Source organism: Pyrus communis, chromosome 14 (assembly GCF_963583255.1).
Source record: "Pyrus communis chromosome 14, drPyrComm1.1, whole genome shotgun sequence".
Lineage (NCBI taxonomy): Eukaryota > Viridiplantae > Streptophyta > Magnoliopsida > Rosales > Rosaceae > Pyrus > Pyrus communis.
The window spans coordinates 10,952,157-10,976,681 of NC_084816.1; the positions used below are offsets into that span (position 1 = coordinate 10,952,157).

The 24,525-nt window shown below is 32.4% G+C and overlaps 2 protein-coding genes across 3 annotated transcripts; one reads left to right on the plus strand and one right to left on the minus strand.

The window, feature by feature from the left end:
* Window positions 1–1,954: 1,954 nt before the first annotated feature.
* LOC137714151 (alcohol-forming fatty acyl-CoA reductase-like) lies at window positions 1,955–5,294 on the plus strand. The gene is made up of 10 exons (XM_068453431.1): window positions 1,955–2,033; window positions 2,122–2,225; window positions 2,328–2,530; window positions 2,765–2,865; window positions 3,114–3,312; window positions 3,548–3,709; window positions 3,879–3,960; window positions 4,227–4,493; window positions 4,926–5,053; window positions 5,141–5,294. Exons 1-10 carry the CDS (start codon window positions 1,955–1,957, stop codon window positions 5,292–5,294), a joined length of 1,479 nt encoding a protein of 492 aa, XP_068309532.1.
* A 3,834-nt stretch (window positions 5,295–9,128) lies between these two features.
* LOC137716550 (fatty acyl-CoA reductase 3-like) lies at window positions 9,129–22,852 on the minus strand. 2 transcript variants are annotated; one of them, XM_068456004.1, is made up of 10 exons: window positions 22,710–22,852; window positions 22,492–22,595; window positions 17,285–17,487; window positions 16,878–16,978; window positions 15,806–15,998; window positions 10,880–11,041; window positions 10,691–10,772; window positions 10,003–10,269; window positions 9,503–9,630; window positions 9,129–9,395 (listed from the first exon to the last, which is right to left on the minus strand). In XM_068456004.1, exons 1-10 carry the CDS (start codon window positions 22,786–22,788, stop codon window positions 9,242–9,244), a joined length of 1,473 nt encoding a protein of 490 aa, XP_068312105.1. In that variant the 5' UTR covers window positions 22,789–22,852; the 3' UTR covers window positions 9,129–9,241. The 2 variants fall into 2 exon arrangements, with proteins under 2 accessions (XP_068312105.1, XP_068312106.1); XM_068456005.1 differs by having other exon boundaries at window positions 22,492–22,584; window positions 22,732–22,788.
* Window positions 22,853–24,525: the final 1,673 nt, after the last annotated feature.

Genomic DNA, 24,525 nt, shown 5'->3' on the forward strand with positions numbered 1-24,525 from the left:
GTATTATTTTTTCAGTAAAATAAGTCCCTAAATTCATTAAAAATTGCTAATTTCATCCCTACCATTACATTTAAAGCTATTTTATCCAATTTTTCATCAACTTGGTCACTTGACACACTTTAGAATGTAATTTTGTCATTTTCTCGCTTTCTCTTGACATTTCATATTCTATGCAAGTAACGTGACTTAAATTGACGGAAAAATAAATATAGTAGCAGCGAATTTAATATTAAGGATGTAATTGGCAGATTTTTATAATTCAATGACTGCTTTTTCTGAAAAAAAAAATAGTTTAGAGACCTAATTTTCATTCATAGGATAATTCAAGGGCTAAATTGGCAGTTCACCCAAGTTTTTTTTATGTCTTAAAGGCCTGACCTGAGAGCGGTTTTTGGCTCTGTCACTGATTCTGGCTGCCATATAGTAATTAAGTTTGCTTGTTGTGCGCTTATTCATTCAAATTACGAATTTGGTCACTAAAAATATGTACTTGGTTGACACCCTTGTAATCGTGTAATCGTATTATTTCGTATCAATGAATTATCGCTTTCGCTTCTCTTCAAATATTTGATCGCGTCTAGAACGCTCCAAGAACTCATTCCAGTCTTCTCCTTCTAATATGCAGCTGAACTAACGCACAACCAGAAATAGTAATGATAATAATAAGAATAAAAATCAAACCAACTCAAAGCCGACCTATCGAGTCAAGAGTATTATTCTGTAGGAAAATAACTATATATATACATGATACAGCAATAGTAGTCAGCTAATTAAAAACAACATTACATGTATATAATACTGGACGTACGTAGCACAAAACCCTTATGTCGATGCATGCAGAGAGTAGTCATTTCATAACAACACATACTGTTCATGACAACAGCACTCTACGTGTGGCTCTAATTCAAGGATGGTATACCTAGAAGCACAAAAAACAATTAAGTTTCTATAAATTAACATGTTTTAATTATTTATGGGTGTAGTTAGCTGTCCTAAGTTCTCCGAGGGTTTGAGATCTTTAGGATTTCACCATCGACGTGGTAACCAATGTGGTATTAATACTTTTCTAATAAAATTTTTTATTCTGCTTATAAAACAAAAGAAAAATCATCATTCCACTCCCAACCCCCCAACAAACAATTAAATCACAAATTTCCTGTGTACCAAAAAATTCGGATACTAAAGCATATTATTAAAATATATATATATATATATATATATATATATATAATTTTATTCTGCTTATAAAACAAAAGAAAAATCATCATTCCACTCCCAACCCCCCCAACAAACAATTAAATCACAAATTTCCTGTGTACCAAAAAATTCGGATACTAAAGCATATTATTAAAATATATATATATATATATATATATATATAATTAGGGACTAAATATATTTTTGATATATTAGGGTTTAATTCATGAATGTTTTATTTTCGACATAAGTATAAATATTCTATTATCAATTTAGGTCAATAATGCACTTGACACTTAGCCAAATACAACAACTTTAGTACTCGTTGACCTATTTAATACACACACAATGCCTTATTGGTTGAACCCTAATTTCTTGACCTATTTTCTAACGCACACAATGCCTCATTGGAACCCTAATTTCTTGACCTATTTTCTAACGCACACAATGCCTCATTGGTTGAACCCTAATTTCAAAAATATATGTGTGCAATATTTTATTTGATTTTAATCAAACTTCTAAATTTATTAATGAGAAGCATCTAAGTTTTAGTAAACCACGTCTTCCAAGTTGCAACTATATCACTTTGAATACGTAGCACATGAAAGCATTCTAAATTTTCGTGTAAGTACACTGATATATATCAACAACTTAATTCCCTCCAACGCTCCGAATCCAAGGGACCGTCAGAACATAACTCAAAACAAAATACCGCTCACTTTCTCTGTGTCTCTCGATTTAATTCTAAACTTCACCAATGGAGTTAAAGACCATTCTGGGATATCTCAAAGACAAGATCATTTTGGTTACTGGAGCCACAGGCTTCCTTGCAATGGGTATACCATCTCTCTCTCTCTCTCTCTCTCTCTCTCTCTCTTACACACACAGAGTAACCTAACTTGCTAATATATGGCATATATGCAGTATTTTTGGAGAAAATATTAAGGGTTCAACCAAATGTGGAAAAGGTCTATCTTCTTGTAAGAGCTCCGGATACCAACTCAGCCAAGGATCGCATGCATAATGAGGTTTGCATAAATACACAACACTTTGCATTTACATGTACTTCAATCTATAATTAATGGCATTCACTTTATTTTAATTTTTTTCATATATATTTGTAAATTAAGATCATAGGAAAGGCGTTGTTCAAGGTTCTAAGGGAGAAACTAGGTGCAGATTTTGATAACTTTATATCAAAAAAAGTTGTGGCTGTCCCAGGAGATGTAACTTTTGAAAACCTCGGGGTGAAAGAAATCAAATTGAGGGAAGAAATGTTCAATGGAGTACAAATCATACTTAACTCTGCAGCGACAACAAATTTTGATGAAAGGTATGAGCATTCACCCTGCAATCGAGGTCATGTGTTGATTTCCACCCTCCCCAATTACTGCTGGTATATACACACATAAAATTCAAACACGAACTACATTTTTTATTAAAGTGAATAAAGTACAACATAGACACTATGTAGTATATACAATCTTCTGATAAAAGTGATAAATAAATCATGTACGAGTACACCTATATCCTTTTTTTATTACGTGTATACATATATCGTTTGCAGATATGATATTGCGCTAGACGTGAATACATTTGGAGTTCTTCATTTGTTGAGCTTTGCAAAGAAATGTTTAAAACTAGAGATGCTTCTCCACATATCAACTGGTCAGTTTTCGATCATTTAGTATGGCCTTTCGGTTTTCTGTTATTTTTTGTTTGTCGCATACTGTACTTATCCTCTTTTTTCTTGTTTAATTCATCTTCAATTATCATATTTCTGATATATTATCTTTTGTCTAATTGAATATAAAGATATATGGATAAGGAAACCTTTTTCTTTTGGCCTTTGTGCCCTTGGATAGATTTTTCTCAACTGATGGTGATCAAAAAATTCCTTTTTTTTTTTTTTCTAGCTTACGTGTGTGGTGAAATGGAAGGACTCATACCAGAGGACTTATCATCATTTATGGACGAGAAAGTTAAAGGCACCACCAAATTTAATTTCCAAGTACAGGAAAAGAAGGTTGTAGAGGAGAAATTGAATGACCTAAAGGCAGAAGGTGCTTCAGAAGAAAATATCAGAAGCACCATGAAGGATTTTGGCATTGAAAGGTTGTAAAGCATCAATATCTAATTGTGCCTTTATTAACACACTTACAAATTTTATACTTTTGCTTATTTTTTTCCCATCTTTTGATGAAATCAAAAGTAAAAGAAATGCTAGCTAGTGGTGGTAGAAGTTTGAAATTCTCAACAATTTCACGTAGATTGTGCCATTTCTGAGTGTTATATATGTACTTATGCTATTTATCTTTTGCTTTTCTTTAATATAATTAATAATTATCAGGGCTAAACTTTATGGATGGCCAAACACCTATGTATTTACAAAGGCAATGGGAGAAATATTTCTTGAGAACTCAAAGGGTAATCTACCTCTAGTCATCATCCGTCCAACTGTGGTTACTAGTACTTATAAGGAGCCATTTCCAGGTTGGATTCAAGGTTTCAGGTAATTATTTTGCATCATGCGCCTTAAAATTCTAAGTTGTAAAAATATCTTTGTTACTCAATAATTGAAAGTTACAAGTGTCAATATCGATAGCCTTTAAAAGATGAAAGAAAAATAGAGTGTATGGTGATCCCATAAAACTAAAATCATATATTTGTTCATATTACAGAACCATTGATAGCGTTATTGCTGGTTATTGCAAAGGAAAGCTGACATGCCTCCTTGCTGATCCTATGTCAGTTTTTGATATGGTGAGTTCAAAGTCAATGAATATGTTGATGCCTCCAAACACTATTTACATAATATATATATATATATATATATATATATATATCATGTACATGCATGTGTATATACATATAGAAAGGATAAGTTTATGGAATTTAGACTTCATTGTCGTCTGTGTTTCTCTTCTATGATATTTTTTTTTTTGTTAAATTATTTAATTATTAAAGCGATGGTTTAAAAAAGAAATTAATATGTAACTAACGAGTGATTAATTTTGTAAATTGGGCAGATTCCTGTTGACATGGTGGTAAACTCAATTATTAATGCTATGGTTGTGAATGCAAATCAACCTTCTATTGTCATTTACCATGTGGGATCCTCATTTGGAAACCCTATACAATTTTGTGATATTCACAATTTTGTGTACCGACACTTCACCAAAAATCCGTGGGTTAACAAGGATGGAAACGCTACTAAAGTTGGCAAGTGTACAATGTATAGGACTATGTCTTCTTTCCTAATTTACATGCAAATTTGCTTCAGGATACCTTTGCAGGTTTGTTCTATCTATTTTCTTGACGGTAATGCTATATAATAAAATATAAAAATCCACAATTATTAGGGATTGCAAATGTGGGTCATCTCATCTCGTGGAGAGATTTTTTAGCGAACCTAGAATATAAAGTGATACACCACATGTTATGAAATCAAAGGCGTGTAAATTGTACAAAGTGAAACGTTTCAACACTATCTTCCACTTATATTATAACACTTGGTGTATCATCTTGTATTCTGGGCATACCGTATATTCTTTTCCATTTCATGGATTGTGTGATCAGTGAGATTGAATTAATTAATGTCTGCTTAATAATTGTTTTTCCCTTTTTTTTTTTTTTTTTTTTTTTTTGTTATTGATATCACACATGTTAGTCTTTCTCAGTTAGTTAATTTCATTCCTTTCATATGTTCTTATTTGCATTTTTTGAAGGGATTAAAGTTCGTAAATAAAGCTTCAGGCCAATATTTTGAGGACATATATGTTAACTATAGTCGGAAACTCACATTGGTGATGCGCTTAGTAGAGCTATACAAACCCTACATGTTATTCAAGGGCATGTACGTATGTTATACTTTTGTAATTACAAGTTTTATCATTTTCATTATTCAAGGGAGTGGAAAAAAATAAACATGTTTTAATTGCAGATTTGATGACAGTAACTCAAGGGAGCTGCAAAAGTTGACAAGTGAGTGCTACATAGACGCGAAGGAATTTAACTTTGATCCGAAATGCATTGATTGGGAAGACTATATTATGAATACTCACATACCTGGCCTCCGAAAGCATGTTATGGTCTAATTATAACTTAAAGAATTGTAATAACAAATGTACCCTTATGCATGTGTGAAGTGCATATCCTTGTATCATTTCCTACCTTATCGATTGTGATGAAGATCGTCAATAGTGTTAAGTAATTATATCAAAGTCTCATGTTTGCTAAAAAAAAATCTTTGTTTAAGTGGGCCTCGTCTCTTGAAGCAGATGAGACGACTGCAAAACATTGTCGTCTCGTCTGAATAAGTCTCAAATTAACGACAATTTTAGTTAAAACCGTTGTCTCATAAAAAAATGTTGTTTCTGTCATTTCTACATGTAGGAAACGAGGATTTTCGCATTCCAAAAGCAACCGCATGACAACTTCTAACAATAGTTGTCGTCCCAATATTATACCGTATTTTCTAACCTTACTAGACAACAGTTTTGAAACCGGTGTAAAGAGTCTGAGTGTCGGGAGCTTTATCTTTCAGTGGACATAATATATAGGACAAACTGTTGTAGAAAAAAATCACACAAATGAATTAAATTATGAATGAAATCGACGCGCTTCACCACTTGGAGAAGTTAGCTGGCAAATTTTCATAAATTGTCAAGAGTTGCCGCAGGTTGCCCCAAGAACCGAGGAAAATCTAGAGGAATTCGACACCCATCCGATGTTTGGCCCACCCATTAACCCGTTGAACACACTACAAATCGTGCTCAATCAATTCTCAATCCACCATTCGTTCAAATACACACTACACAATCTAGGATCGCCGACTCTATCAACAACACTAGTCATAAGGAAACTACCCAAAAATTATACCAAAGCTTACTAAGGCTTACGACATACAGGTTAATGAGAAATACAAATACATGGATGTACACTCGGACACAAACTTGAGAAAACAATGACGGACAATCCTCGACGCGGTGCGACCGACCTCGAATACATAGGAAAACTAAGTGAGTGGGGGATAAAAACTAAGATTTTGAAAGAAAAAATAATTTAGAACATATTGTTAACTCTAAAAACTATCAAGCCTACGTGGCACGTAGGCTGAATAGCTAATGAACTAATTATATCATTCAGCTGAATGCAATGTGTGCCAACTCATCGACCGAGCTCGGTTGGTGAGTAAATGAATGTGGTGGTGGTGGTGTCGAACGCACTGCTAACTTCTTATCCAATCAATCGCGGCCAAGGAAGGAACTCGTCTCAACGTTTGGGTTTAGAACCTGAAAGACATGGCTGCTAGTCACTACGAAGTTCAAGAATCATCTACACCGGGCTTGGCTGCTCCAATTATATTTGTAAAAATATAAGTGCGTCGAATCGGTATCAGACTATATGGACACATATACTCAAAGGAGATAGGTGTCTTGACCATAAAAGTGGTTTAGTCGTCAAAGTGCCAAACTCTGAAATGCACTTGTGAATATCCAATCATAAATGGGTTCGACTTTCAATGTGTCGAACGATCTAACCTGGTAACACCACACTTGCCGAGAAGCTAATGAGACGACCTCTTCTAACAAGGACTCAGAGATTCCCTGCCTAGAGAGACTTGGATGGATAGTAAACCAAACTTGGAGTAGTGTTGTTTTTATAAGTTGGAGTGTTGTTTCTACAAACTATAAGATGGCACAAGTTGTCAACCATAGAGCCCTTTATACAAACTGAAAGGTGTGCTTGACAAAGTTGGGAATATCAGTATTTTTCTCAAAGATGAGAGGGTTTCACGTAGAACAAGATATTGCATAAGGCAAATTTTTGTGTTGTATTAAAGGTCCCTCAAATGTTGCAAAACCTCTTCTATATAAAGGAGTGATTTCATGTTGATTATCCCATGTCGAAGTAGAGTCCTATTTGGGTTGTATTCCTCAGCACCAAACCATCATGATCTTTGAGTAAAGCTCGACCACTTCTACTAGACTTAGGACTATGAACCTATCCTTCTTTCATGTTTTATTCACTCTAGATCTTGATCAGCTGTGAAGAATGATTCTTGGGATATTACGAATCTTATCATTGTTCATTCTAATCCTTAACAATTCCATTCACTTTAGGACTCTACCGAATCCAATCTTGATTCTTAATGAATCAAATTGTCACACCCCAATCCCGATATACATCCAAGATCAATACGTAACGTCACCACATACCTGACCATCTATGTGAGACATGACCAAAATACAAATCAAAAGTTGAATAGTGTAGTAGCTTTCTTTTGTATCATAGCTGCATCTAACCTCTGTGTTAGACTGCCTATGTACCTTAAGACGAGATCAAGCCATTCGTAGTTCATCATTATTAACCCCGACAATTCTCATGACATCTCTTAGCAAGAAAATAACATAAAGTTCTAGAATCACTCCATGGAACTCACAGAGCATAATTCACTAGATTCTAGTCTACTTACTGAAACCATATATAATAACCAAGAATTTCATTTTATCCATCACGTACATCACACTAATTTCCAACGACCAGTCAATAATCACAAGAAAATAATTGATCCATTCCATTAAGATCAAATATCACTTCACTAAGATTAATGGAGCCAACCACCGTAATTTCACTATTGAAATCCAAACATCCAACATTGTAACCTTACGTTACAACCACAATCATAAACCGGAGTAACTTCTATGCACAAAAATCTCAAATTGAAACTAACTCAATGGAAAAAAAAATGAAATGGAATTCTAAACCAATTAAACAAAATCCAACTAGAAAGTCGTCGCCATCATGGATTGCCAAGCATAACCATAAGCCTAGTCTAATGATGCAGGCAGTGATCACCTATTGCAGATATACCAAGCATGATCACCCCTAAAATCCATAAGGTCCCCCATCGCGAATATACCAAGTATGATCGTTTTTATAGCTCTAGGTAGTGATCACCCGTCGCTAATATACCAAGCATGATTACTCCTAGAATGCGTATGGTCCCTCATCGTGGATATTCCAAGAAAAACCATATGCATAATCTAATGGTGCAAGTAGTGATCACCCATTGCAGATATACCAAGCATGATCACTCCTAGAATGCGTATGGTCCCTCATCGTGGATATTCCAAGAAAAACCGTATGCATAATCTAATGGTGCAAGTAATGATCATCCATTGCGGATATACCAAGCATGATCACTCCTAGAATGCGTATGGTCCCCTATCGTGGATATACCAAGAAGAACCATATGCATAACTTAACGGTGCATGCTATGATCACCCATCGCAGGAATACCAAGCATGATCACCCATGTAATATGTTGGTCCCCCATCGTGGATATACCAAGTAGGACTATATCCTATAGCACTAGGTAGTGATCACTCATTGCAGATACACTAAGCATGCTCACTCTTATAATGCATATGGACACCCATCGCGGATATACCAAGCAGAACCAAATGCATAATCTAATCGTGTAGGCAGTGATCACCCATCGCGGATATACCAAACATGATCACTCCTAAAATATGTATGATCCCCCATCATGGATATACAAAGCAGGACCATCCATGTACTACATGGTGCAGTTGCATTTGCACACAACCTGCCCCTACATCAACACCTATGCTTTACAATGTAAGTAAATACAATAGCAATTTCTCATACAACCAAATATCTTTTCATCAATACATACAAGTTGTACAGAATACCTCTCATTTATAAGTGAAGAGGAATACCACTTGACCGTAGTACTAAACGGCACCTAGAATTATACTTGGACCAAAAAAAGTAAATAATGAAAACACAAAATTTAGTTAACCAATTAAAATAAACACTTTCATATATCATATTACATTGGCGACAACAATTTTTCACCATCAATGATTATGAAAACAAATACCAATAACATTCTATCATAATTCGTACACATGATTGAAGTATACTATAATATGCTATTCGGAGCCACAGCATACAGCCTCGAGTAAAATACATTGGGTAGAGTCCTCCCAATTACTTCCACCAATTTGGGTAATCATTTAAAAACGTACTTAACGACCCCAGCAAGATGGACATTCAGAAAGTAGTCTTCCCAATTTATGCATTTTGGATCAAAGTAAAATATGTCTGCCTCTGTGGTGTTTCCTCTTACTGCCATTTGCAGCTTCTCTGTGTTCATATCATCGAAGCTGTATGCAATAATTAGTTCATAGTTAGTTAGGTCTCACAATATGGATCAAAATAATCTGTCAAGACCATTGGCATGAAGAACATAAGGAAAATCACATATACATACACTCCTTTGAAGAACAAGTATGGCCTGTAAAGCTCCACCAGTCTCATCACAAATTTGATCTTTCTACTGAGATCCACGTACGTGCCCTTGAAGTATTGGCAAAATGCTGCATTAACCACTTCCAATCCCTATTGTGTTGGAAATATTAGACAGAGAATACAATATCAAAATAGACACAGAGAACTCAAGGGGCTATTTTTACATACTTTTAGAGACAGTAAAAGGTAAAATAAGATTCGATGGGGAACTTCTAGATGATGGAACCAGACATGTTCTCACGTCGTGCTACGAGTCGCGCTAAAATACTATAGCATGTGCATTTAACATCTAACTTTAAACCACAAGCGGTCAACCTTAATTTCATTGCAAGTGTTACAATTTATATTTACTCGCAATACCACGCCAGCACTTGACCTCACAGTTTTCTTGGTTACGTTCGTCGACAAGCTATGATTGAAAAATATTATTATGGATGCAGAAGAATATGTAGAACCAATTACCTTGAGGAAAAGTAAATAACGGACAGTCATGTATCTGTGAAAGCTAGCCATGCTGCCCATAATTGGAACCTTGCCAACCTTAACTGGCGTCCCATCTTTATTAATCCATGGTTTCTTGGTGAAGAAATGGACTCCATAATCGTGAAGATTACCATATCTTACAGGATTTCTCCTAGAGGATCCTACTTGATAAATTACTTCACCAGGTTGGTTTGCATGGGCTGCCATTGCAGCAAGTATTGCATTCACAACCATGTCAGCTGGTATCTGCACGATGTTTATATAAGTAATATATCATCAAATGTTTTGTAAATGCTTAAGAATATAAATGAAAGATAAGCACTAATTAAATAGAATTTCTTTTTCTTTTCTTTATTGGGCAAATGAACTTGTTGCCTGACCAACCTAATATTTGTAACAGGTATAATACAACTTCTTTAATGAACATTGTTCGGTTGTTTATATATAGAGCGTCATTCTTCCTTATTTGAAGATCATAGTTTGAAATTTATATGAATATATATTTGTAGAAAAGTATGTACATATGTCAAATTACATTTTTTTTACGAGTAGAAATGGATTTTCACGTATAGATAGCTATGTAATTTTGTATTTGATTTTAATGTACTCAAACCTTGGAGATAAGAGGGTACGAATAGTAACAAAATGAAGTATTTTGTTAACTCACCACATCAACAATTGCATTAATGTCGCAGAGAAAGAATGTTAATTTTCCTTTAGCATAGCCAACTGCAATGCTATCAATGGTTCTGCATGTGACACAAGTGAACAGATAAAAAAAGTAAATATTTATATGACACCAAAAACTCGTTATATGTTTAAAAATTATAAGAAAGGTTTATTCATATCGACACACCTCATTCCTTCAACCCAACCAGGAAAGGGTTCTTTGTAAGTACTGGTGATGATGGTAGGGCGAATAATGACCACAGGCAGATTTTCTTTTAGATCTCCTATTAGCATTTCTCCCATTGCCTTGGTAAACACATACGTGTTGGGCCATCCATACTGAATTGCTCTAAGAAAGTAATTTACCCAAAAAGTGCGATTTAGAATTTGCATCGTTTGGATTTCAATATTTTACATAACTACAATTAATTTATCCTACTATAGTTAATAAGAAAGAGGACAAGAAAAGTTAATAAACAAATTTAGATATATAATATTCAGCAGATTTCATAACTTTACAATGCACACTAGGTATAGTTCAGTAGATTCGTCATGAGATAATGATTTTCAGCCACCATTCTCTCGTTCTACACTCTCTTATTTATTTATATTCACATTGATTTTTTCTTATTTGTTCAAACAAAATTGTCAAGATAAACATGAATGCGTAGGAGGACAAATAAGGTGTATGGAAATCCTTCCTTGTTATAATTCATTATATCTATTTATCCTAATTTGTTTCAAAGTATAAATTATTAGATAAAAGGTTGACAAAGAGTTTGAAACCACATTATTGTTAACTCACTATGAGACTTAACTCACTTCCCCACCCCTTAGTGTAGATATCGTTTGTTAAAAAAGAAGTTCGACAAAGAGTTCATGCTTTTGATAAGACTACTAAGACATTGAGCGGTATGTGTTCTTTATTGTATGAACCGTTTCTTCGTCAGATTGGTTTCAAGGGCGCAATTAATCCAGATGGAACTTACAATGTTTGTTGCAAATACATAGGAGAAAAAACAAATTTAATTTTAATTGCTAAATGATTAGGTTTTTAGTATGTCGTAGTTACTGAATCAGTACGTTGATATTTAATTATGTAAACTTCTTCTTTCTTCAAAAAGTAAAAACTAACATGCAAGTGATAAATGATCTGTTTGAAAAAAAAAAAATTAAAAATAGAAAGGAGTGATGCTAGGAATGCCACATTTTTATACAATACTATGCAATAGGTGATGAATAAAACCAATGTTCAATTAAATAAATTTATTCATTGATGTGTCAACTATACATCATTTGTCACATGAGATGGTATATCAATGTGGTACAAAAATATGATTTGCATAGTATTTTTCATATGACACTTGTACCATCACTCAAATGGAGATGAGACCTACATATGTGGTTGAGCTCTACTTTTATTAGAGAGGTAGTATAAATATGATATAAAAAATATGATAAGTGTATCATTCCTAGAAAGATATTAATATCTGATGTGTTTGGCTTATGTCTCAATCAATACACAAGGGCCAACTTCTATTAGAGGTGTGATACAAATATAATATAAAAATAGGATAATATTAGAGAGATCAAATTTTATAAACCAAATGATATGGTTGTTGATGATTGGATTATTAATAAGTATTGATTAATGTGTTTATTTCTTATTGGTGACACATCATTTGATTTGGAAATTTGGTTTAAAACTTTGCTCTATGTAGCATTATCCTAAAAATATATAATAAGTGTAACATTCGGAAAACAATATTAATAACTGATGTGCTAGATTTATATCTCAATCAATGCATACTGCAAGTTTGATGGCAAATCACAGGTCCACCTTTAATTTATCATCTTACCATAAAAGGAAGGGTTTTTATCCCAAATGCTCTCTCATTTTCAAAATCAATCAATGTCGTTTCTGACATTCACTACCACACATCAATTTGGTCCTTTCATTTAGATGCTGTCAATTATTCTGTTAGTTTGTATGTGGAACTCACAAATCCAATAACATAGTGACACGTGGATTACACAAAAGAAGGGTTTTTATTGCAAATGGTCTCTGTCATTGATCAAACTCCTCATTTTGGTCCATGAGTTTCAAAAGTCAATAAATTTGGTCCCTGACTTTCAATATCACACATCAATTGAGTCCTCCCATTAAAATTTCGTAAATATTTTCTGTTAGTGTGCTGATATGGTCCCACTAATCCAATCTTATTAATTATATGAAACTATTTTTTTAGAATGAACCAACTGACGAGTATTCCGCGTTGGCATTTCTCTCGCATCCCACTATTCCATTTGGAAAAAAAAAATGCAATCCAAATTCAATTCAAATTTGATAGGATTATAATCAACTGGATAGAATGAGGAGTGAGGTTGGGAGGTCAAGAGCTTTAGTGGTGTCATGGTGCCTTCTTTTTCTTTTCTAGCATACCTAGATGAAGACGATGATGTCTGTTTTTTTCCTTTTAGTTTTAGTTTTTAATTTCTTGTTTTACTTTTAGTTTTAAATCTTAAAAAAAAAATATATATATATTTTTATAGTTAATCTATGTGACACCATATGATTAGATTAGTGGTACCATATTATCGCACTAACAAAAAATATTGATGAAATTTTAACATAATGAATAAATTGATGTGTGGTAGTAAAAGTCAGGGACCAAATTTATTGATTTTTGAAACTCAAGGACCAAAATGAAGAGTTTGATCAATGTTACGGACCATTTGTGATAAAAAAAACCCTTTTTTTGTATAATCTACATGTCACCATCTTATTGGATTGGTGGGTCCCACATCTAAAACTACATTAGTCTTCTATCACAAAAAAAAAATTGATGGGCAATAATGTAAAAATATCTTCAATATTTACTGTTTTTTTATTGAAGTTTCACCTACAGATGATATTAAAATATCTTCAATATTTAAAATTAAAAGAAAATAAAAGACAAAAAGAAAAACCTCTCACTCTCCCCCCCCCCTCCACGTTCCCTCTCTGCCTCTCTCCTTCCTATATTTTTTTTTTTAAAATGTGTTCATATACACAAAGTGTGTAGGTAAATGCTAATACAAATTAACAAAATAATTGACGGAATCTAAACGGAATGACCAAATTGATGTGAGGTAGTGAATGTCAAGGACGACATTAATTGATTTTGAAAGTGAGGAACCAAAATGATAAGTTTGGTCAATCTCAGGAACCATTAGTAATAAAAACCCCAAAAAACAAAAACAAAAAAAAAAAAAAAAAAAAAAAAAAAAAAAAAAAAACCCTTTTTGACTCTGCGGTATCATTGCCCTCACCATATCTGTTTCACCATTCTTTCTTTCGTTATTATAGGATTTTGTTTTTCAAAGATAAGCTCTTGCAACTCATATTTCTTAAACATAAACTTCCGATTTTTTAGCTTCTAAATAAAACCCAAAATTTAATATAAGTTACAAGCTAGGGAAATAGTTGACCTATTATTACAAGGACAATTGTTATTGGCACTCCAAATTCCTCATTCTACACTCCAAACTTTCTATTTAGAAATTAAAATACTCTTGTGAGGAGTGTAGAATAAAATTTTTGAAATGCCAATAACACTTCCCATTACAAATTATTTAAAACATGTGATACTATTCTCCGATCATGTCGATGAATGTAACTTACAACTAGTCTTGCGCCTTAAAGAAATTATAAGTACACTCTTTTCATACAACAATATATTACAACTAAAAGACGAGGGAATAATAGACACATTATTTTAGGACATCACATAATACTTTTTCCAGAATAACATAAGACAATTTTTTCCTTAGTCGGCTTTTAACTTAATGTACCTAGCTAATATTTACATGCACGCTAATTACTATTTTTAATGTCCACTAATTTACCTATATTTACAAGCACAATAATTACCTAGATGCATATAATAAATTAATTTCAAACAAAAATATAGGAAGCAAGAATAATTGAGAAATTTGGAATAGGAAAAGAAATGGCAGAATGTAATGCGCACACTTAACACAACTAATGACTAATTAGTCAATTTACAATAATTGACGGTAAATAAAAAATAATTAAATCCAATTGATATTAATAGGGGTATTTCGGCATTCGGAACATATAAATTAATTGAATTCAAGCTTCAGGAATTTGTTTATATGGATTCTAATCATTTGGGTTTTAAACAGGTCAAAAAAATTATGTCAAGTTTTTGGTAAAGAAAATTAAGTTTGTAGGGGCAAAAGTCATATTTTCATTTATTATAATGAATCATATCAATAATTCTTCACGGAATTTTATTTCTTGAATTTTTATTTAATGTTCATGGAAGATGTAAATGTTGATATTTGAATTAATTGAATGAAAGCTAGCAGTTGATAACAATAAATATCTTTTGGACAGTAAACCCAAGCCAAGAATATAAGGGCAACAACTTATATGATATGGGTACATCTCAAGTGGTATTCTTTGTCATTCTCATATTTTTATTTTTATTTTTACTTTTGAAACAAAGAAGTAATTTATTGAAGAGAGAAACCCCAAATACAACCATTCCCTATATAATCAAAGCAAAGAGCATCAAAAACAAAGGAGAAAGTACAATGATCCCTAATAAGAAGGCTCTGGCGGGCAAAAGCATCGGCAAAAATTTGCACATATGTTGCCTACTGAAACCATATGCCATGTATAATATGATTAATATCTTATTATTCTTTCTTTTAATTTTGACTTAGTTTTACTCGTGAATTGATGGCTGCCTTTGTGCCTTTGAACGACAGGATACTGTATAGCACCAAAAACAATCACTCAATCTGGTTACTAATCAAAGATGGTCAACCTTAAACACCTTAAATTAAAGCTACCATGAACAGTTAACGTTTAAGGCTCACAGGTATAAGTCTAGTTGTCCTAGTCCAACGGTATAGCTTAGGTTAAGCTTTAGACCAGGTCTAAACAAACAATAAACTGATCGGAGGACTTCCATCACAGCACATACATTGTCATCGTAGCATGCTTGTCAAAAAATTGCTCTCGCTCTAAAGAATTCGAAGTGTTTAAGCGAACAAACAAGTGAAAGAAGAAGGAGCTCGGGAGATTTTTTTTCTGACAAACCTTTTGAGTCCAAAGTCTTTGAGGGCGAGAGTAATTGCTCGTTCTGATGCTTCCTCCGCTTGGAGTTCTTTCAGTTTTTCGTGGACCAGCCTGATTTCATTGTCTATATCCAGACCTGTGGTCCCATTGAGTGTCTCACCCATGTGGTATGGGTTTTCCAATAGAAGTCCCTCCTTTTCGCCGCAAACATAAGCTGAAATCATAAAACAGCAGTGAGTGGGATAATGAATAAGGATTATGATATGTTGAAAGGTTCAATTTTAGCTAAAAAAATGTTAAAAATTCGCACAACATAAAAAGTTCAGTAACTAATTGGCTATATGGAGAATAGTCCAATCTCTTATAAACCCTTGCAATGTTTCTTCTTTCACCAATATGAGACTCTTCCTTCACATCCTCGTGTGCCCCCTCACGTGTGGCAATTTTTCAAGCCAAACACATGGACAACACGAATTTGGTGAGATGAAGCATGTGTGGCCATTAGGCTTTACATGTGGGGCAACCTGCTCTGATACTATAAAGAAAGTTGGAGTTCCACCGTAAAACTAATTGGCTATATGGTCCAAACTCTTATAAGTCATTGTAAGTTTTCTCCTTTCACAAATATTGGATTCTTTTACCTTCACATCCTCAAACAAATAATACAGCTTTTGCATTTGTTACACAACTTTAATGACCTTAAAAACTTGTTTTTTTTAAAACAATTCTGCTATTTTACTGTGTTTTTAAGTAAATTTGTTAAATATTGTATATAATTTGGTTTCTTATTAGTTTGAGGAACCTCCGAACGTTATTCATGATGTTCTCTGGAATGATCACATGACTTTGTAAATTGAATAAATTCGCTATTTTTCTCTTAAAAAACATACACACACACACATCCATTTTATATATTGGTCGTATTATTTCAAGCTGGGCATTATAATCTTATAATTAGTTCAGAACAAAAGGAATAAAAGGTCATGCTAATTAAAAGCAATTGAGAACAACGTTTAATGATAATATCATCTTAATTAATTAAAATCAAAAGATCCAGAAACATTGGAAGGGATGACAGATATCAGATACTAACCTGTGGATACGTGGACCAGCACCTTTAGTTTAACACATTGCTTAGCAAAGTTCAACACATGCTTGGCTCCCAAAGTATTGAGAGCAAGTGCAATATCATATCTGCACACCACATCATATATTTTTATCTAGTTTGCTATATTCCTATATTATATTGGTGATATTTTTCCAGACATACTAAACAATCAAACCATAAATCTCAATTATGCGTCAAAATAATTGACTGCGTTTATAAGTTCACAGTCTGACAAGAATACAAAAACAAACTATAATTCTAAGTAAATTGGGATTCAACAATATCTGCACACTACTTTTATTCTTCGGCATACTTCTATTTATTTTGTTGCATGATCTTTTTAAATTTATAAAGTCGAAGCATGTGGAAGTCACTTCCTTAAACATCATTACCTTTCGTCAAAGTTGGTTGTTGCAGCTAAGTTCACAATGATATCTATCTGACTCAACACCTCTTCCCTCAAGTTTGAATCATTCAAGCCCAAATCCTCAAGAGAAATGTCTCCAGGCACCACAGTCAGCTTTTCCGAGATGATTGAGTTCATACCTGCTCCCCATTTTTCCTTCACCACTCTAAAAAGATCCTTCCCAATTATCTACATATAGAAGTGGCCAAAAAAGTTTTAAAAAAAAAATACTTGCAATGACAAAATTCAGATTTCCATCCCATTTCAAATTCAGAAACAAAAATATTTGTTTCCCCACATTTCATATATTTATAGGAAAACTAATGAAAATGGTTTCAAATCTTTACATTTTAATTAAAAACCATCCACTAACTTAATTTAATGATAAAGACAAAAGAACAACAACAAAAAAAAAAAAGAAAAAAAAAAACACCACTTTTTTCTCCCATTGTCAGCTACATTAATAGATTTCCTTTTTTCTTTTTCTTTTTTTTTTTTTTTTTTTTTTTTTTAGCTTAGAATAAGAAAAAGACTTCAAATTGAATTACATTCCCTAGTTTTAATTTTGTGGTGTTGTTTCCCAATAGTAGTCGTGATGATGAGAGATTTTTCAATGTGCCCCCGGAACAAGGGGTGGTACACCACGTGTCTCTATGCAAGTTGTGAGATTCTTGTGTTAAAAAATTAATTACATAAAAAATAAAAATTCCAACTACTTACATAATAACACGTCGTGGTATACCATTTGTGTTACGGGCACAATGAAAATTTTCTCCAAGATGACACTCAAGCTCAAGAATTGGATGGAGAGTAGACCTGGCAATTTCTTACACGACCCGTTAACACGACACGAAAATAACGGGTTTCGGGTCAACACGATAACTAATCGGGTCATTATCGGGTCAGACAATAATAACCCGTTAATAACGGGTCCTTAACAGGTTTACACAAGAGTGACACGCGGGTAACCTGTTTCGACACAATAAGAAAAATGCTATTTTGATGATTTTAATTTTTTAAACTACTAAAAAAAACTTACTATAAAATGCAATAGATATAATGAATATGTTTATATTGTTTATTAATTATTATTCTATATAAACTTTAAATTTTAAGTTTTATTTATTTATTTATCTTTATAGTATATTATAGGCAAAGATTGAGATTAAAAATCATAAAACACATTAAAAATAAAAATATCAAGTAATATAAAAATACCAAACACATAAAAAAATTATAATAATTAATTTCCCGCCTAATATTTCAAGAGTTTCATCCATTTCCCGCCTAATATTTGGGAAATTTTGCAGCCTATATCCATCCATTTCCCGCCTAATATTTAACCCAAAGAAACTTTAAGTGTTAGTTAATGTATCGTTTTGATGGGATACGCATCCTATGAAACAAATTTCAATGATCCAACCGTCAAACTTGTTTATATATGCTTCGAGATCACATACGCCAAAATTTGCAAAACAAAAACATTCAGAGATCAAGAAACGAGACAAAACTTTTCAACGGTTATAAACGAAAAATCACGATTTAACAGTTGTTTTAACTCTGATTTTGATGATTTTTTACAGCTATACTCCTTGACCCTATATGAATATAATGAATGAATTCGATCTTCAATTTAAAATATTTACATTGGTGGATACCACAAAATCTTATGTTTATATCTGATAAAAGTATAAATAAACTCTCAAGTGTTAGTGAATCTATCATTTTGATGGGATACACATCCTACAAAACTAATTTCAACGATCCAACCGTCAAACTTATTTATATATGTTTCGAGATCGCATACGCCAAAAATTGCAAAAAACAAACATTTAGAGATCAAGTAACGAGACAAAACTTTTCAACGGCTATAAATGAAAAATCACGATTTAACGGTTATTTTAACTCTGATTTTGATGATTTTTTACAGCTACACTCCTTGATCCTATATGAATACAATTAATGAATTCAATCTTCAATTTAAAATATTTACATTAGTGGATACCACAAAATCTTATGTTATACTTAATGAAAATATAAATAAACTCTAAGTGTTAGTTAATGTATCGTTTTGATGGGATACGCATCATATGAAACAATTTCAATGATCCAACCATCAAACGTGTTTATATATGCTTCGAGATCGCATATGCCAAAAATTGCAAAAAACAAACATTCAGAGATCAAGTAACGAGACAAAACGTTTCGATGGTTATAAACGAAAAATCACGATTTAACGGTTATTTTAACTCCGATTTTGATGATTATTTACAGCTACACTCCTTGATCCTATATGAATACAATGAATGAATTCAATCTTCAATTTAAAATATTTACATTAGTGGATACCACAAAATCTTATGTTATACTTAATGAAAATATAAATAAACTCTAAGTGTTAGTTAATGTATCGTTTTGATGGGATACGCATCATATGAAACAATTTCAATGATCCAACCATCAAACGTGTTTATATATGCTTCGAGATCGCATATGCCAAAAATTGCAAAAAACAAACATTCAGAGATCAAGTAACGAGACAAAACGTTTCGATGGTTATAAACGAAAAATCACGATTTAACGGTTATTTTAACTCCGATTTTGATGATTTTTTACAACTACACTCCTTGACCCTATATGAATACAATGAATGAATTCGATATTCATTTTAAAATATTTACACTAGTGGATACCACAAAATCTTATGTTATACTTGATGAAAGTATAAATAAACTCTTAAGTGTTAGTGAATCTATCGTTTTGATGGGATACGCATCCTACAAAACTAATTTCAACGATCCAACTGTCAAACTTATTTATATATGCTTCGAGATCGCATACGCCAAAATTTTCAAAAAACAAACATTTAGAGATCAAGTAACGAGACAAAACTTTTCAACGGCTATAAACGAAAAATCACGATTTAACGGTTATTTTAACTCTGATTTTGATGATTTTTTACAGCTACACTCCTTGACCCTATATGAATACAATGAATGAATTCAATCTTCAATTTAAAATATTTACATTAGTGGATACCACAAAATCTTATGTTATACTTAATGAAAGTATAAATAAACTCCAAGTGTTAGTTAATGTATCGTTTTGATGGGATACGCATCATATGAACTAATTTCAATGATCCAACCATCAAACATGTTTATATATGCTTCGAGATCGCATATGCCAAAAATTGCAAAAAACAAACATTCAGAGATCAAGTAACGAGACAAAACGTTTCGACGGTTATAAACGAAAAATCACGATTTAACGGTTATTTTAACTCCGATTTTGATGATTTTTTATAGCTACACTCCTTGATCCTATATGAATACAATGAACTAATTTGATCGTCAATTTAAAATATTTACAGAAGTGGATATATACCACAAAAATCTCATGTCATGATGATCTATGAAAATTGAGGATTTTGTAAAAGGAATAACATGTAAGCTTTCAGTTCCATTAGCAAGGTTACATGGTCGTTTAGATTTTTAAAACCCTCCAAATCTCATGAACAATGTTATTTATTTGAGTGAAAAATTAATAAAATTAATAATAATTATTGTAGAAGTGTGAAAAATGTAATCACTCGTAATGAAAAGCTTTACAACTTTCATTAAGGGGTCAACTCCGAAATTTAGTATGCATATACTAATTTAGTATTATGTTTTACATTTTTTTGGGTCAAATTATGTTTTTCATTTTCATTTTTATTGATTTAAAATATATTTTTCTTAACGGCTAACGGGTCGGGTCATATTACCTGAAAATATTAACGGGTTGATTTCGGGTCGGGTCATATTACCCGTTTACTTTAACGGGTATTACACGATATGACCCGTTAAGCTATCAGGTATGACACGAAAACGACACGAACACGAAAAACACGACACGAATGCCAGGTCTAATGGAGAGCTAAATTTATTATTGTAGGTATGTAAAAAATTTGAGGAAATTTTAATTTGGTCATTGAAAATAGCTTTTTAAATATAATTACTAAGAACATAATCTTCTTAAGTTTTGATCCAAAGGGTCACTTCTAGGTTCATCGTTTTCGGTGCAATGGGTGTTTTTACAGGACCAAAAAGGGTCCAAGTTTCAAACCTTATGAAATTGAACCAAGAATTAAACACTATTTATAAAACTTGACCAATAAGTAAACACTATTCATGAAACTAGGCAAATAAGTAAACTATTTATGAAACTAGACCAATAAGTAGACACTATTTATGAAACAAAAACAAGAATTAGGCATTATTTCCAAAACTAAACCAATAGGTGGAAGCTATTTATGAAACTGGACTATACACTATTTATAAAACTGGAGTAAGAATTAGACAATATTTATGAAACATGACCAAGAACTAGGCACTATTTATGAAAGTAGACCAATAACTAGGCACTATTTATGAAAGTAGACCAATATCTAGGCACTATTTATGAAATTGGACCAAGAAAGAGACACTATTTATGAACTGTACCAATTTCTATACATTATTTATGAAACTGGACTCAATAACTAGACATTATTTATGAAACATGACCAACAACTATACGCTATTGATGAAAGTGGACAAAAGACTAGGCACTATTTATGAAATTGGACCAATAAACAGTGTAGTACCGTTCAGTTTCATAAATAGTGTAGTACCATTTAGTTTCATAAATAGTGTTTATTTTCATAAATAGTGTTCAGTTTCATAAACAGTGTCTGTGATGAATGCACAAGTCCCGCACGTCAGGTTTTTTTTTTTTTTTTTTAATTTTTTCATTTTCATTAAAATTTAAGTTCTTTTTTCCTGTTTATTAAAATTTAAAGATTTTTCATTAATATTTAATTTTTTTTCATTAAATAAAGTTATCACATTCTTTTTCCCTGTATTTACTGTAGTGCACCAAACTTCTTCTTTATATAGACTGATTGAGGTGGTCCAAGACACAAATGCTTATATTTTTTGCCATTCTTGCCTATTTTGTATGCGCAAAAAGAAGATATGTAGAAACAAAAGGTAAATACATTTGAAGCACACATTTCTCCTGCACTAAACTAAAAGTTATATATAGATAGCTGTACATATATATATATATATATATATATATATATATATACCTTATTTTACTTTGAACCCTAGACGCAATGGATTGAAGAAGAAAATCAAAGGGCAATCGACCAGTTGCATATATACATACCTCATTATTCAAACGCTGAGTAGCTGATTTTGTATCTGGAGCTCTTAAAAGAAGATAGAGCTTCTTAACATTTGGTTGCACCCTCAGTATCTTCTCTACAAAAACTGCATCCATTCAAGCATATTTAGATGCTCTCTAACTAAAAAAAAACATAAACACAAAGAGAGAGGGAGGGGAGAGAGAGAGAGGGGGGGGGGGAGGGTAGAATCGAATAGTACTCTTTGCTAGAAAGCCAGTGGCACCAGTGACTAAAATGTTCTTGCTCTCAATGAAATAAAGGATACTTTCCAACTCCATTGGAGGAAAGTTGAAGGTATTTACCAGAAAGTGAGGTGGGAGAGGAAGAAAGACTAAAGAGAGATCAAATTATAGAGTGACTTGTATGCTTCAAATGTGAACCAAAGTGAGGGAGTGGTGTGGAGTTATATTGTAGTACAGCCATTTTATGATTTTAATAGAAATGGGCAATTATGAGGTGGAGTGAATTATGAGGTGGAGTGACGGAAGTAGGTGGACTCATCCTTCATTATCATAATAAAACTTACATAAAAACGATCAACAAAAAAAAAAAAAAAAACACGCTAACTTAATTCACATTTGCATTTAAATAATTATATTTTTAGAAACCAAAGAAAATCCCACATCACCTTTCTATTTCATTTTCTTCTTTTGCAGCTAATATATACATAAGTAATTAATATATACATACGTATACTTGCCCTTGATTTGGTTTATTTTGGATAGAATAATGTTACAGAGACTAAATTCAGAGATTAAATTTGTAAACTAAATTATATGTCACCAATAAAAATAAGCACGTTTATCAACGTGTAAATAATAAACCAATCAACTTTTATGTTCTTTAGCTTTCAAAACTTTATTTACAAATTTAATCTTTTTAACATTATTTTTTTTAATACTTCGGATATTGTATGGAGAAGGTAACCCACACTACTTACCCAATGAACAAGTCAAAAAAAATATATATATATATATATAAAATAAAAATTGTGGATCACATCTTGGGATTAGCAACACTTGTACACTCTTTTGGCATTCTAGTTTGGGTATGACCAATACTTCAACCTACCCTCCCAGCAAATATTAAAGCTTATATATATATATATGATAAAAATTGTGGATCACATATTGGGATTACCAACACTTGTACGCTTTTTTTTTTCTTGGAGAACCACTTGTACACTCTTTTGGTATTCTAGTTGGGTATGGCCAATACTTCAACCTACCCTCCCTGCAAATATTAAAGCTCCAGTGCATTTTCCTCGGCAAATGACACACGGCTAATATTTTTAGAGTGAAGTTATTCTCATCTCATTGTCTTATTTTTTTTCATTCATCTTTAATGAATTTTTTTTTAATTATAAATTAGTTCATTTGTAAAATAACTGATAAGGATATTAATTATTCTCTTTTGCGTTAAAACAAAAAGGTTGGGTTGCACGTTCAATCTATTTTAAACCCTAACTCATCTTTTCATCTAGAGAAAGCAAAAAAAAAAAAAAAAAAAAACAAAGAAAAAAACAAGAAAAAGAAAAGGGATTTAGAAGATGACTTTTTCGTTGAAGAAGTAGAAGATGACGCTTCTATGGAAAATGTAGAAGATTATGTTTCTATTGAAGAGGTAAAGGAATAATTTTATATGTGGATCTTTTGCATTTGCTGCATTGTATATATGTCATCGAAGTTTTCCTTTAGAATTTAGATACCTTTGTGTTTTGCAATTGAATTTGCTTAATTGTGACTTCAATTAACGTGAATGGAAAAATAAGACAATGGGGTGGGTGTACTAGCTCTCTATTTTTATATGACTTTCTTTGTTATCCCTAATTAAGGGGGGTATATTCAATTGAGAATTTAAGAGATTTTAATGGATTTATAATCCATGAATTTTTGTGGAGTTTAATTGATTTGTAGAGATTTCATATAAAATTTTGATTCAATTCCCTCGAAATCTAATCGGAAATGTGAGATTTGTGGATGCTTAAGGGGGGTGTATTCTGACACACCCCGACC

Coding starts and splice junctions, on each gene's coding strand:
- LOC137714151 (XM_068453431.1), top strand. CDS start 1,955: ATGGAGTTAAAGACCATTCTGGGATATCTCAAAGACAAGATCATTTTG. Junction 2,034..2,121: donor CACAGGCTTCCTTGCAATGG/GTATACCATCTC, acceptor GCATATATGCAG/TATTTTTGGAGAAAATATTA. Junction 3,313..3,547: donor AAGGATTTTGGCATTGAAAG/GTTGTAAAGCAT, acceptor AATAATTATCAG/GGCTAAACTTTATGGATGGC.
- LOC137716550 (XM_068456004.1), bottom strand. CDS start 22,788: ATGGAGTTGGAAAGTATCCTTTATTTCATTGAGAGCAAGAACATTTTA. Junction 15,999..16,877: donor GCTGGTCCACGTATCCACAG/GTTAGTATCTGA, acceptor TTATGATTTCAG/CTTATGTTTGCGGCGAAAAG. Junction 10,270..10,690: donor TTAATGCAATTGTTGATGTG/GTGAGTTAACAA, acceptor AACATCGTGCAG/ATACCAGCTGACATGGTTGT.